Source organism: Typopeltis vanoorti, chromosome 4 (assembly GCF_054136105.1).
Source record: "Typopeltis vanoorti isolate ZY-2024b chromosome 4, IOZ_Tvanoo_1.0, whole genome shotgun sequence".
NCBI lineage: Eukaryota > Metazoa > Arthropoda > Arachnida > Uropygi > Thelyphonidae > Typopeltis > Typopeltis vanoorti.
Genome location: NC_143552.1, coordinates 28,265,764 through 28,279,767, shown reverse-complemented (window position 1 = coordinate 28,279,767; position 14,004 = coordinate 28,265,764). Strand labels below are relative to the sequence as shown.

The following is a 14,004-nucleotide window of genomic DNA, read 5'->3' as shown; positions in this document are numbered from 1 at the left end:
AAGGAAAGGTTATCATTAGGAAGGGTAAACTATTGTTATTTTCCTTTTCCATCATAAACTGGATTCTTGGATGTAGGCTATTGAGATGACTGAGGAAGGAGTCTAATGTGTGTGGGCCATGAGGCCAAATAGAAAACACATCATCTACATATCTTAGCCAGATAGAAGGTTTGAGAGAGGGCTGAGTTTTCAAAATTTTCCATGTAAAAATTGGCAAGTGGAGTTAGAGGGGGAAAACCATAGCAGTTCCCTCTATCTGTTTGTAAATTTTGTTCTTCCAACAAAAATAACTAGAATTGATGGCAAAGAGATCTAAGATATCAGAAGGATCATTTTTTAAGTGTTAAGGTGTCATTTAAGAGGATGTCAGTAAACAGTGAGGTGATGTTAAAGCTTACCAATTTTAGATCATCTAAAATCTAACAAAAGTTAGATTTTCAATGAAGGTTTTTTTATATAGGATGTGGTAAGTCCAGTGAAGGAGGTATGAGAGTTAGCCAGCTGCTTTGACAATTTGTAGCATGTTGCATCAGTGGCATCTACTGTAGGTCTTTGGGGGGAGATTTAGATTTGTGGATTTTTGGTAAACCATATATCTGGGAGGGGAAACTGAGAACTGAAAGGTTTGAGTTTTTTTGTAATGTCCAACAGCCAGGAGAATACTTTTTTAAGTAAGTTTAATTTTTTTAACTTCGTTTTTGTGGGGTCGTGCTCTAGTGGCTGTAGGTAGTGCAATCTCGGAGAATGATATCTATTTTTTGATTATATTCAATGGGATTAAGGATGCCTGTGACATTATCTTTATCGGCTCTGGTAATGATGATACTTTTTTCTTTCCATAATTTTCTAAGAGCAGCAAGTTGGGGCTTAAAGTAATTAATAAATTACTTTAAGCCCCACCATAAACTTGCTACCTTTATCTGTTCTACCAGAGATCAGCTCCCTTCTCTCTCAATGCCTGGAGTATATAAAGTACCCTGTTCCTGCAAGCTGGCTTACTTCGAACAGACAGGTCGATCAGCAATCCATTTAGAAGAACACAAATCATGCATCTGCAATCACAACTATGGTTAATCTGGCCTTGCAGACCATGTTTTGGATACAACCCACAGGATCTCCTGGAGAAAAACTACCATGCTCCACTATAGTAAATTCAAAAAAGAAAAACTGTTTTTAGAATCTGTGGTGACACTCAGAAATCACCTAATTTAAATAAATATGGTTGCATGAAACTTCCCAAAATTTGGGAATCATTATTTATCAGAGATCCCTCTTTACATCCTAGGCCACCTACAAACACCTATAGAGGGTGCACCACCTAGATAGGACTTCAGAATCACCATGCTTCACTTAGTATTGTGTTGTATTTGAGTGTGTGTTACAAGAGTTATTGGTAATTCCTGAAGATGTCTCAGTGACTGAGATGAAATATTGGAAGCATTAAAATTAGTTTTTAATTCCTTCCTAGTGCTGTAAATATTCCATTAAACCTCCAACATGATGTCCTCACAGCACTTAAGCCTGAACACATGGACTGTTCCTAACCACTGCAACTCCATGCCTACAAACTGCAGATTGTGTAGGCCTTACAACCAGACAATAAACCTGGTCATTTCCAATGTGCCCAAGACATTTTGTCAGAAGTCGAAGCTAATGAAAATTACCTTCAGAGATGGATATTTAGTGGTGAAGCAACGTTTTGCTTATCAGGGAGGACAAATTGTCATAACTGCAGAATATGGGGATCAGAAAACCTTCACACTATTTGAGTATTTGAAAGAGATAGTCCAAAAGTGAATAACCGGTGTGCTTTGTCATGTTCAAATGTTTTGGGGCCTTTTTCTTTGCAGAAAAATGAGTGGTAGTGGTGAATTATCTGGACATGCTACAGCTGTATCTGTTATCCCAGTTGGAAGATCATTAGCCAAATGTGGTGTTCCAGCAAATTAGAACACCATCATGTTGGGCTCTTATTTTCTGAGAATTTCTTGTTATGCATTTTCCTGGTCACTGGGTTCGGTGTGATGGACTGATTCTGTGGCCTCTGTATTTACCTGATATCATGCCATTTGATTTCTTCCTGTGAGGATATGAAGGATATTGTTTACCAGATCCTTGTGATCTCCCTCAATGAACTGAAGACCAGAATTGTTGCTGCGATAGAAACAGTTACACTGCAAATGATGGAGAATAATTCGAGGGAAATTGATTATCGCTTGGACATCTTACATGCTACAAAAGGTGCATATGTTGAAGTTATTTAGCATTCTGCAGTATTGATTCCATATGTAATAAAACTTTTTGAATTACACTTTCATATATTGTCTACGGAGTGTTATTTTCTTGTTTACTGTTTGAAAATTATAGGCTCTGGAAACCCCAACAATAATCTAGAATTACTATGTATATCACAGAGCCGCTTCTGCTATATATATCTTCGTGGCTCTGTAAATTCATAGAACTAATGGGTGTTTGGAAGCATTTAGATTTGTCTTGATTTTCTTTCCATGATGAGGCTTTTGATCAATTATTGGTTTTGTTGTTGACCATGTTGGATCTGAGTCTAGAAGCAGTAGGTGTAATTGTTGTCAAGTAAGTTTTTTCATAATAGATATATGTCCTTAACATCTGTAATTATTGTGGCATTGCCTTTACTGTTATAATTCTGGTGTTCTGAATTTCGGGAGAGCCATACATTCCATTTTTGAATGGAATGTATGGCTCCCCAGAAATTATGAATACATCTAAATCGAAATTATGAATTTTTTTTTTTTTTGACAAAGTTTATTATCATTTCATTTACATCTAATATAAATAATATCTCCAGATATTATTCATAATAGATGTATAATATTCAACATCCATAATTATTGTGGCATTGCCTTTGCTTTTATCATTCTGATGTTCTGACACAATTTCTGGAGAGCTGTACATTCAATTTTTTAAAGTATTTTTGGCTAGCTATTTTGCTCACGGTGAGATAGATATAGTATGAATGCAGATTATTTCTGCTGAGTTTTGAGAAACGTAGGTATAATGTGATTGTCTGTGCATCTTATGAGACGAGTAAGGCTGGTATATATATATATATATTTTTTTTTTTTTAAATTATTTATTTATTTTTTTTTGCTTGATATGTAAACTCTCTAGCTTATTAACTTGAGATAAGGACTCTGTAATGAGATTTCTGTGATTATTTATATTGAAATCTTGTAATTTTTGTTATAAAAAAACACATAATTTTAAGATAAAACTAAAAAAAAGTTTTGTCTTAAAATGAAAAAGGTATATGAAACTGCAACTTTCATATACCTCTTTGGGAGAGTTTATTGGATATCAGTTAAACTACAAGAGACATTTGATAATCAATCTAAGAAACTCTTAAAACTCTTCCTGAAGAAGTGTATATAAAGGTATACAAAACTAGTAGAAAAGTACAAAGTAATAAAGTTTTATCTTAAAATCATATATTCCCAGAACTAGGAAGAAAATCTGAAACAGCAAAATTATAGCTAAGCCATGCTGAGGAAACGATCATGGCAGTAATAATTGCATTTATTAAACAGACACATGCACTTTTTTATAAAGGATTTCCATATTAAAAAAATAGGATAATTTTTATTTTTATTTTAATATCAGCTTTAATTTCATGTATAGAGCATTGTATAAAAATTCTACAATGTATGAAATTCAAAACTTTCCTCCAAGGAATACTGATGTAATAAATTTGTTTGACAATTGCAGCTTCCTGTGTTGGAGCACAGGAAAGGCATTTGAATGGATAACTGTATATAGCCGTATTACATGAGTTAGAGCAAATGGGATGAACGTGAAGTTGGTGACATGGATAAGAAGGTGGCTGATTAATAGACATCGGAGGCTAGTATGTAGTGGAATTTAATAAAAGAGAAAGCAGGTGACCAGTGGTGTGCTACAGGGCTCTATACTTGAACTGTTTATCAATTGTATTTGGAATGACTTCAGGCAAAATATTCAGTTGTTTTCCAGAGATACTAAACTTCAACAGCAATTGTAAATAAAGATGATGTAGAGATCATGCAGGATGATCTAAATAGACCTGATAATTTGGCAAAAGCTAATGGTTGCCAGCTCATTGATTTTGTATGCCACATTTCAAAGTGTAAAGTAAATTAAAGGCTGTGTATTTTATAGATGAAACTGGATTGTAAGAAATTGAAGCCAGAGATTTAGGAATAATGGTGGACAGAGAAGAATTTAGTCTGCATTTGCCAAAAAATTTTTTGGCAAATGCCTACTAAATGACAGCTTCTGCAACTACCAACACAACTTCATTAATACAACCAGTGGATCAGACAGTAATAACCTTGAAAGACGATCTTTTGAGGTTGAAGCTATATGTGATATATAATGATACATTGTACTCTACCAAAAAATATTATGGCATTGAATCTCGACGTAGAAAACTGATAGGACCACAATTTGTTATGGCAAATAGTTTGCTGTAATGAATTTTCTATAGAATAGTATTGTGTATATTTAGCTTTGATTTGTGCAAAAGATTTTCAGTAGTACCAGAATTAAAATCTTAAATTTTCAAGAGTTTGATAGTTATATGATACATTATATTGAATTTATTGGACCATGATTTAGATAAAACATATGTACATAATTGTCGACAAGTTTCGCCAATTGGGGTCTGTCTGGCTTTATCAAGACGTGTAAGGTTGTACTAACATTAAATGCTAACAAAAGAATGCAGTAACGACTTAAAAAACAGTTAAACAAATTGAAGAGCATGCATGACATCAAAAGCATAAAGCATGGAGACTTAGTCTTGTGTAGAGGCTTAAGTGCTGTGAGGACATTATGTTGGAGGTTTAATGGATTTTTTACAACACTCAAAAAGAATTAAATTAGAATTTAATACTCCTATATTTCATCCTAGTCACTAGGACATCTACGGGGATTACAAAGACAATTAATGTAACATGCACACAAAAAAACTTACAATACTAAGCCCAACCATGTGGGTGACACTAAAGTCCTATCTAGGTGGAGCGCCCTCTAAGGGCGGTAGTAGGTAGCCTGGAATGTAAGGTGGGACCTCTGGTGATGAGTGTTTCCCAAATCTTCGGAAGTTAATGCATCCGTATTTGTTAAGATTTGGTTGGTTTCTGAGAGCTGCTGCTTCTAAGAAAAGTCTCTCTTTCTTGAATTTGCTGTGGTGGAGCATGGTGGTTTTCTTCCATGATACTCTGTGGGTGGTTTCCAAAACATGGTCAGCCAAGCCTGAGTGGCCATAGTTGTGTTTAACGATGTACGACTTGTGTTCCTCCAGACGGATGGATGCTGATCTGCCTGTCTGTCCAAAGTACGCAAGCTTACAGGAACAGGGTACTTTGTAAACTCCAGGCAGAGAGAGAGGAGGGAGCTGATCCTTCGTAGAACGGATAAGGGTAGCAAGTTTGCGGTAGGGCTTATATGCTGTGTGTAGGTTATACTTTTTTAGTATCTTGGCTATTTTTTCCGAAGTGCCTCGGACGTAGGGTATGGTGATGGCATTTTTAAATTCTTGTTGACGCGAGGGACGGGGAATGGGGGAGGAATTGATTATTTTTTTGATACTGTGTTCGCTGTAGCCATTGGAGAGGAAAGTTCTGTGTATGTGGTTAAGTTCAGTAGTGAGGACGGTTCCACTGGAACAACGATTGTGGGCTCTCTTGGTAAGGGTTTTAATGATGCCATATTGTTGTGAGGGGTGATGGTGGGAGAGTTTGTGAATGTATCTACCTGTGTGTGTGGGTTTCTGTATACAGTGAAGGCAAGTGTATCATTGGGCAGGCACATGACTAAGGTGTCTAGGAAGGGTAAACAATTGTTCTTTTCCTTTTCCATAGTAAACTGGATTCTTGGATGTAGGCTATTGAGATGACAGAGGAAGGAGTCTAACGTGTCTGGGCCATGAGGCCAAATGGAGAACACATTATCTACATATCTTAGCCAGATAGAAGGTTTGAGTGGGGCTGAGTCTATGGCTCGTTTTTCGAAATCTTTCATATAGAAATTGGCAAGGGGGGGGAAACCCATGGCGGTTCCTTCTATCTGCTTGTAGATTTTGTTATTCCAAGAGAAATACCCAGAGTTGATGGCAAAGGAAAAGAGATCTAAGATGTCAGAGGGGAAAACGTTTTCTAAGAAAGATAAAGTGTCAGTTAAGGGAATATTGGTAAACAAAGAGGAGATATCAAAGCTTACCAATATGTCTGTATTGTTCAAGGTTAAATTTTCTGTGAGGGCTTTAAAGTGGGTTGAGTTTTTTATATAGGAAGCTGAATTTCCGGTGATGGGGGACAGAGAGGTGGCCAGCTGTTTAGACAGTCTGTAACAAGGTGCATTGGTGGCATCTACTATAGGTCTGAGTGGGGAATTGGGTTTGTGGATTTTTGGTAAACTGTATATTGGGGGGGGGGGGGGGGGGTGGTAGCGGAAAGGTTTAAGTTTTTTCGTGACGTCAGGGGGCCAGGAGGTTACTTTTTTAAGTAAGATTTTTAATTTCTTAACTTGTGTTTTTGTGGGGTCGTGTTCTAGCGGGATGTAGGTAGCGCGATCGCGTAGGATAGTATTCATTTTACGATTGTATTCGCTGGTATTAAGAACAACTGTGGCATTACCCTGATCTGCTCTGGTGATGACGATACTTTTTTCTTTGCGTAGTTTCTGGAGAGCCATGCGCTGGGCATAAGATAAGTTACTTTTTGGAGGCGAAGAGTGAGCGAGGATGTTGGCTACGTCGAGTCTGATGTTGTTGGCTATCTCCGACGGTAAGTGACCGATCTCCCGTTCGACGTTAACCATTACATCGAGCACCGGCACTTCTTTCGGGGCGACGGCAAAATTACGGCCGAGGCCAAGGGCGCTGACGGCATCCTCGTTGAGCCTTTTGGAAGAGAGGTTAATTACTGTCTGGAGCGGTTGAATTTGTGGTTGTGGTTTGTGGCTCCTTACATACAGAGCTCTCCACCGTTCTTAACCCTGAACTTTGGTCGATTCTCTCTGACATTTCGGAAACTTCCGCACAGAGAGAATTTCAAAAAATAAAAACCAAACACGTCAAGAAATACAGCAACCTGGTTAAAGACAAACCACAACCACAAATTGAAGAAAACCACCATGCTCCACCACAGCAAATTCAAGAAAGAGAGACTTTTCTTAGAAGCAGCAGCAGCAGCTCTCAGAAACCAACCAAATCTTAACAAATACGGTTCCATTAAGCTTCCGAAGATTTGGGAAACACTCATCACCAGAGGTCCCACCTTACATTCCAGGCCACCTACTACCGCCCTTAGAGGGCGCTCCACCTAGATAGGACTTTAGTGTCACCCACGTGGTTGGGCTTAGTATTGTAAGTTTTTGTGTGCATGTTACATTAATTGTCTTTGTAATCCCCATAGATGTCCTAGTGACTAGGATGAAATATAGGAGTATTAAATTCTAATTTAATTCTTTTTGAGTGTTGTAAAAAATCCATTAAACCTCCAACATAAGGAGACTTAGTCATTGTTATTAAACTGCATTTTATAATTTTTCATGTAATTGAGTTCTGCTAAATATAATGAATTAATTAAGTTTTTCCAAATATCTTTTAATATTATGCCTTGGTTCCTATTGAGGTTGTCTCCTGTCTGTAGTACTACTGCAGCTTCTTTAATGGTTCTACATCTGTAATCCTCTTCAATGTATGGCATCGAGCTCCCAATCTATGGAATGGTTTGAAATTGAGAAATGATGTACTAATTCTGAAGTGTCTATTCTGTTATTATTTACATCACCGACATGTTCCTTCTTTCGGATTTTTAGGCTTTGTGAAGTTTGGCCTATGTAAGTCAGTCCACACGAACATGGTATGCTGTAAACCCCTGGTACGCCAAATTACGTGAAAAATTATAATACACGGTTTAATAACAATGACTAAGTCTCCACACTTTATGCTTTTGATGTCATGTTTGCTCTTCAATTTGTTTAACTGTTTTTAAGTCGTTACTGCATTCTTTTGTTAGCATATAATGTTAGTATAACCTTACCCGTCTTGATAAAGCCAGGCAGACCCCAGCTGGCGAAACTTGTCGACAATTATGTACATATGTTTTATCTAAACCATGGTCCAATAAATCCAATATAATGTATTATATTTAGTCAAAAGGACCAAATATTAACTAATATTAATTATTAACAAACAAATATATCAGGTTGAGTAACAGTATGTTACCCAACCTGATTCTTACTCTGCTTTAAATTACCATAAGAGAAATCTGTGAACCAAACTTGGAAGTATTTTTTTCTTAATTTTTAAGATTTTTATGTGCATTATATTCTCTTTAATGGCTTCATATTATGTGCTAAAGTTTGTTTTACTTCTAGGTAGTATCAGTAGATAAGCAAAATTCACGGATTTCTGTTGTTGATAATGTTCTTAAAAGGCTAACACAGCCATGGCTGAGATCAAGTAGGAGATGGTCAAGTTTAACTAAGGCATACCACTTATCACAATTATCAATACCCTCAGGAGATTTGCCAAATTCAGATTTATTAGATTTGAAACCTGATAGTTTCAAGGTTGATGTTTGCTATGGTGTTGATGTCAGTAATAATCAGGTAAATGCACTTTATTAATTTCAGACATTCTTTACAAAGTGAAAAAAATTTGCTTTTTCATAAAGGCAGTTCTGTTTACTGTTTTTATGCATCAAATTACTCAAAACACTATCTATCTGTTTTGAGTAATTTGCAAGACATTTTAAAACATAATTGGTGCAACCATTAAATCTTTACCATTAATACCTTACACCAGTTGATAATACAGTAAGACCCTGTTTAACATTACCTCGATTAACGCTGATTTGCTATAATGCGTTTTTTTTCTCCAAACCCTAAAAAAGCACTAAATATTCCATGATTCAATATAACACAGTTCTACTCAAAGCCTAAAAAAGCGATATTACACTGATTCAATTTATTGCTGTATTTCCCTTGATTCGTATATAATATGGTTATTGTTTCCCGAAACAATCAGCGAATGGTTAAAACAAAACAAAATTGATACGAAAAATCATTTTGCTCGACATTAAAATGCAGATGCTGAGGCAATTAGAAAAAGGTGAACGTCAAGGTTGATATTGGAGCTGCTTTAAATTTGTCTACTCCTACTATACAAACAATTTTAAAAAACAAGGACAACATTAAGTGTTCAACAACCACATCTTCTGCAACAAAGGTAACCCAATCCAGAAGCAATATTTTAGAAGAAATGAAGAACCTTCTTTCCATTTGGATTGATGATGAATCCGAACGTGACATGCCATTAAGTGAGATAATAATCATGGAAAAGGCCAGAAGTATTTTTAATCATATTCAAAAACAAAGAGAAGATATGAGCAAAAACTTTGCAGTTAGCAGAGGTAGGTTCGATAGATTTAAAAAAAAGAAGCAATCTCTACAACGTTCGAATCACCAGAGAAGTGGCGAGTTCAGATACTGAAGCTGCTTCAGCCTTTCCATCAGCTTTAAGAGGCATAATTGAAAGAGGAAATTATCCTCCTGAACTAGTTTTTAATGTTGATGAAACGGGACTTTTCTGGAAGAGAATGCCAAAGCACACATATATCATGTGAACAAAAGCAAGCACCAGGATTGAAAGCTGCCAAAGACCTTTTAACCCTTCTTCTAGGCAGTAATGCCAATGGTGATTTCAAATTAAAACCATTACTTGTGTATCATTCCAAAACACCAAGAGCCATGAAAGGAAAGTTAATATAAAAATAACTTAAAATTAAAGTAAAACTTGTTTATTCTTGGTCGCGTGTTCCCCTATCCCTATTTACTATGTGTTAAAATGACTCCATTTAACGCTGTTTTGTTTAGCACTTTGTCTTCTAGGAATGCATCCTGAGCATTAAACAAGATATTACTGTAATAGTATAAACATTTCTATGAAACAGCAACAACATAACCAAAGTCTCTAAGTGCATATTACTTTTGTGTGTGTGTGTCACTTGCTGTACTTGCAGCAAGTGAAAGTAGAACCTTGTTGTAAAATCATGGTATCTAATAATACCTGATGAAAAGCTGCTCAGGAAAGAATAGTTGTTGTAATTAGTATAAGTCAGCAGTGACCAACATGTAAACCCAGGAATAACTTCTTTTTTTTTTTCAGTCAGTCTAGAGACTGAGTTATAAGACTGAGTATCAAAATTTCAGAATGGAAAAGTGAGACATTATGATTACAGAGGGAGTGGTTAAAAGTTTTAAAATGTTGTGTATATTAGTATTTTTATTTTCATACAAAATGTTTATTGCATATAATTTCTTGAAGCAAGTGTTTATACTTTTGTTGCTTATAGATGTTGCTTTAGTAGAGTAATGAATTATTGCAATACAATATAATACAATACATCAAGGCCAGCACTTTATAACTGTGGCATTCTCAGGATACAGCACTTAAAACATTATTACGTAAAAAACAAATAAGAGTGAAAGACACTTATATCATAGTCTGCAATACCTTTGGTTCTCTCTTTCATCTGGATTTTTTTAAGAGTATTCTGCCAAACATATGCTCATTCTTAAAAACAATCTTTTTAACATAATTTTTCTCAGTCTGCATGAAGAGTGTGTTACACACATGATCTGATAACTTAGTTTCTCCTTTATTGTTACTTATTTAGTGTTATTTTTCCTCTTTCTTTCTTGCTACTGACCTTGCAGATTTTTAAGAATAAATGAGCTTACTCTCCAATGGATTATATATTCTCTAGGTAGGTATTCGTCATGATCAGACAGGAAAAAGGTCTGAATATTGGAATTGGTTTATAGGTGGCTTGTGTGTGTGTGCTGTTTATTTTTTTATTTTTTTGCTAGTTCCATAATTTAAGGGGGATAGAGTGGTCTGTTCTCTGTTAGGCTTAATGATTTGAAGAGAGGAAAGAGGATTATTATTATTACGTGACACCTTCAGGGAGTCCAAAGACTCATCGAAGGAGGGCACCTATTCTACATCTCTCTGTCACCACCACCACCAACTACAATGAACTGCAACTACACCAATGCCATTTACTGTACACTACCACGACTAGTAATTTCACAGACAATCACAAACATCCATGCCCATGGCAGGATTCGAACCCACAGCCTTTTGGATGGAGAGCAGATATGCTAACCGTTTGACCAACCATGCTGGCTAATGCTTATTTTTGCTACATTGAATCTGTTTAATAGTGAAACTTTAAATTGTAATCTACTTCAGTTTGGAATTTAACTTTCTGAAGTAGCTGCTTTCTTAAAAGATGCAGGTTGCCAGTGTTATAATTTCATACAAGGATATACTGAATATCTTATACGGAATGAAAATTCATTCAGTATAAGAGATTTATAAAAGACCCAGACAACTGTTGTCATCAAATAGGAACACTGAAGAATTGTAGATCACATTATTACTTTTGGATAACTGATGTTTGAGGGAAACAAAGATTGAATTATTATTATTATTATTAAAAAAACGACTCTTCAGACAAGACGATTCTCTTTTTGGATTTCTCAACTAAAGAGCAATGCATGAATGGTAGATGATTAAAATGGAGTAAAATAGAAGCAATTTTTTTTTAAAATTTAGTTAATAATATTTGGTTAATTTGTGATAGTTTTTGTTATAAGTGCATAATGTGTTTTTAGCTTTTAAGAAGCATAATAGAACAGTGGTGTCCAAGACCACTTTGGGGAGTTTCATATGGGAGATTTTTTTTTCAGTGTGTGTGTGTGTGTGTGCGCGCGCACGCGCACACACACAACATATTCATTACAGAAGGTGAAAAGATTTATGAGAGGAAAGTGAGACTGGTGAGAAAATATATAGGAAGTGTTTTGAGAGTGAGCACCAGTGTGTGGGTAGATTATAACATGATAGCAGAGTGGAGAATGTTGACAAAAGGCAGGAAAATGTGTTAGATTATTGATGAAAGTGCAGTAGTGAAGAGTCAGGAGGATGAAGAGGACATCATGAAAGAAATAATGTGCTTACATGGAATCCTTCATGGAAAAATGTTCGAGCTTGAATAAATGCAGAAATCTCAGGTGAGTAGTAGAGGTCAGAATGAAATACAAGGTACCGAGTAAGAAAATTGAATTTATGACAAGGAAGAATGGCATGCAGTCTGTAGACTGTGGACTGATTTTGATGGCAAGATTTACATAAGGCTGATAAATTGCACTTGAGTAGATTTGGAGTAAGGTGTCCAGACCTAACATTGCTCACTGATGGTGTAAGCTCAAAGTCAGGGAAATGAGTTGTATAATGCAGAATACATGTGATCTATGTAGGTATCTATGAAATGAGTGAGTGTGAGAATGACCAAAAATAAGCAGATTCTAGTCTCTCAGTAACAAAATTCAGTGGCACAGACAATGCAAGGTGTGTAAATGTTTAAGGGAGTATTACAGGTTACATATGCTAATACTTGAAGCATCAGGAATAAAGGGAGAAGTTTTTGGTATGAGTTGATACCACCTCACCAAAAATTGCAAACAGTAGTGAGACTTGGTAGACAGTAGATACTGTATCCTATGAGGGATATAATATTTTCAGAATAGAATAGGATGGAGAGAAGGCTGGTATTGATGACAGTAGGTTAACCAAAAAAAAAGAATAGGTCAGCACAGGAAGGTAGAAATATGAAAGGCGGTAAATTTGAGGTAATTAATCTGGTGTGAGATAGTGACAACAGGACAAAATATACATTTGGTTGCTGCTATAGGCCAGGGTGTACTAAAGGAAGAGATGGATGACATTCATTGACAAATTAGCACAAGTGCAGGCCAAATAATTATTATGGGGATGAATTCAACTTTCTCCTTCCAATTTATGGTCTCAGAAATTGGAAGGAGAAAAAGTCGCATGGTAGGCAGAAAATGGAATTTCTACACCTTCTCAGAGATAATTACTTGAAATGGCATATAATAGAAGGAACTCATGGTTTGAGTGTGCTGGATCTGTTGATAGTATCAGATGATATCTCCTTAACCAAGTTAGCCACATTGCCTCTGATTGGAGAGAGTAATTATATATTCTTGACGTATGAGGTTTGGAATTTTCATTTAAGAAGGGGTACATGTGGAGCTATGGGATTTATTTATTTATTCATATGGAGTTTCCTTCCTTTTCTCGCCCATCCCTATTGGGACAAGTAGCTGATTATGACAAGATTAGAAGGCAGCTTGAACCAGTGTCATGACATAAGAATCTGCAAGGAATGGATGTTAATAGTGTATTGGAGTGGTTAAAAAGTATCTAAACAAACCAATATCAACAATATACTAAAGGTGGTGTAGTAGTCAGATGAATGAGTAGTATCGTTCAACTTAAGCTGAGGGGGGGGGGGGTATGAGAAAGGTGACTAGCAAGCTAATTAGCAGTATAAGGATCAGGCAAGAAAGGTGACCAGCATGGTAAGGAAGGCAGAATCGGATTATGAGAGGAGAAATTAGCTGAGAAAGCCAAAGGAAATTCAAGAGTCCTTTCACTGTGGCAGGTAAAAAGGTAAAATGACCGTGAAATAACTTTAATTGAGTACTAATGGAAGTAAGATGATGGAATCATACAATATAGTTGAGTTACAACAATGCCCTTGCATTTGGATGATAGGCATGCACGTTGAGACAAAAGGCTGATGAGAGGTTTCACTTAGGATACTGCAGAATCTCAGTGCAAATGCAGCCGTGTGATATCAGTCTACTTATTATGTGAATGTGCAAAGAAATTGAATTTCCTGTACCAGAACCAGTAGTATATTGTCTGGGCCTTGCTCCCACTGAAGAGACCTCAATAAAGGTCGAAACTAGTCTGGGTAGTGGCCCTTCCCTTAATGCATAACATTATACATATCTGCAAGGAGATGTGTTTTGCATTATGGGAGATACTGAGATAGGAGTGATGTTAGCTTGGTCCACCTTTGCTACGAGTTTCCCAGTGTTGTA

General features: G+C 36.2%; 1 protein-coding gene across 1 annotated transcript in view; it reads left to right on the top strand.

The window, feature by feature from the left end:
* The window catches only part of LOC150107184 (uncharacterized), a 646,985-nt gene that overhangs the window by 281,166 nt on the left and 351,815 nt on the right, over positions 1–14,004 (top strand). The window contains exon 11 of the mRNA XM_090391664.1: positions 8,401–8,634. Coding sequence (XP_090247790.1) covers positions 8,401–8,634 — 234 coding nt within the window. The remainder of the gene's footprint in view (positions 1–8,400; positions 8,635–14,004) is intronic.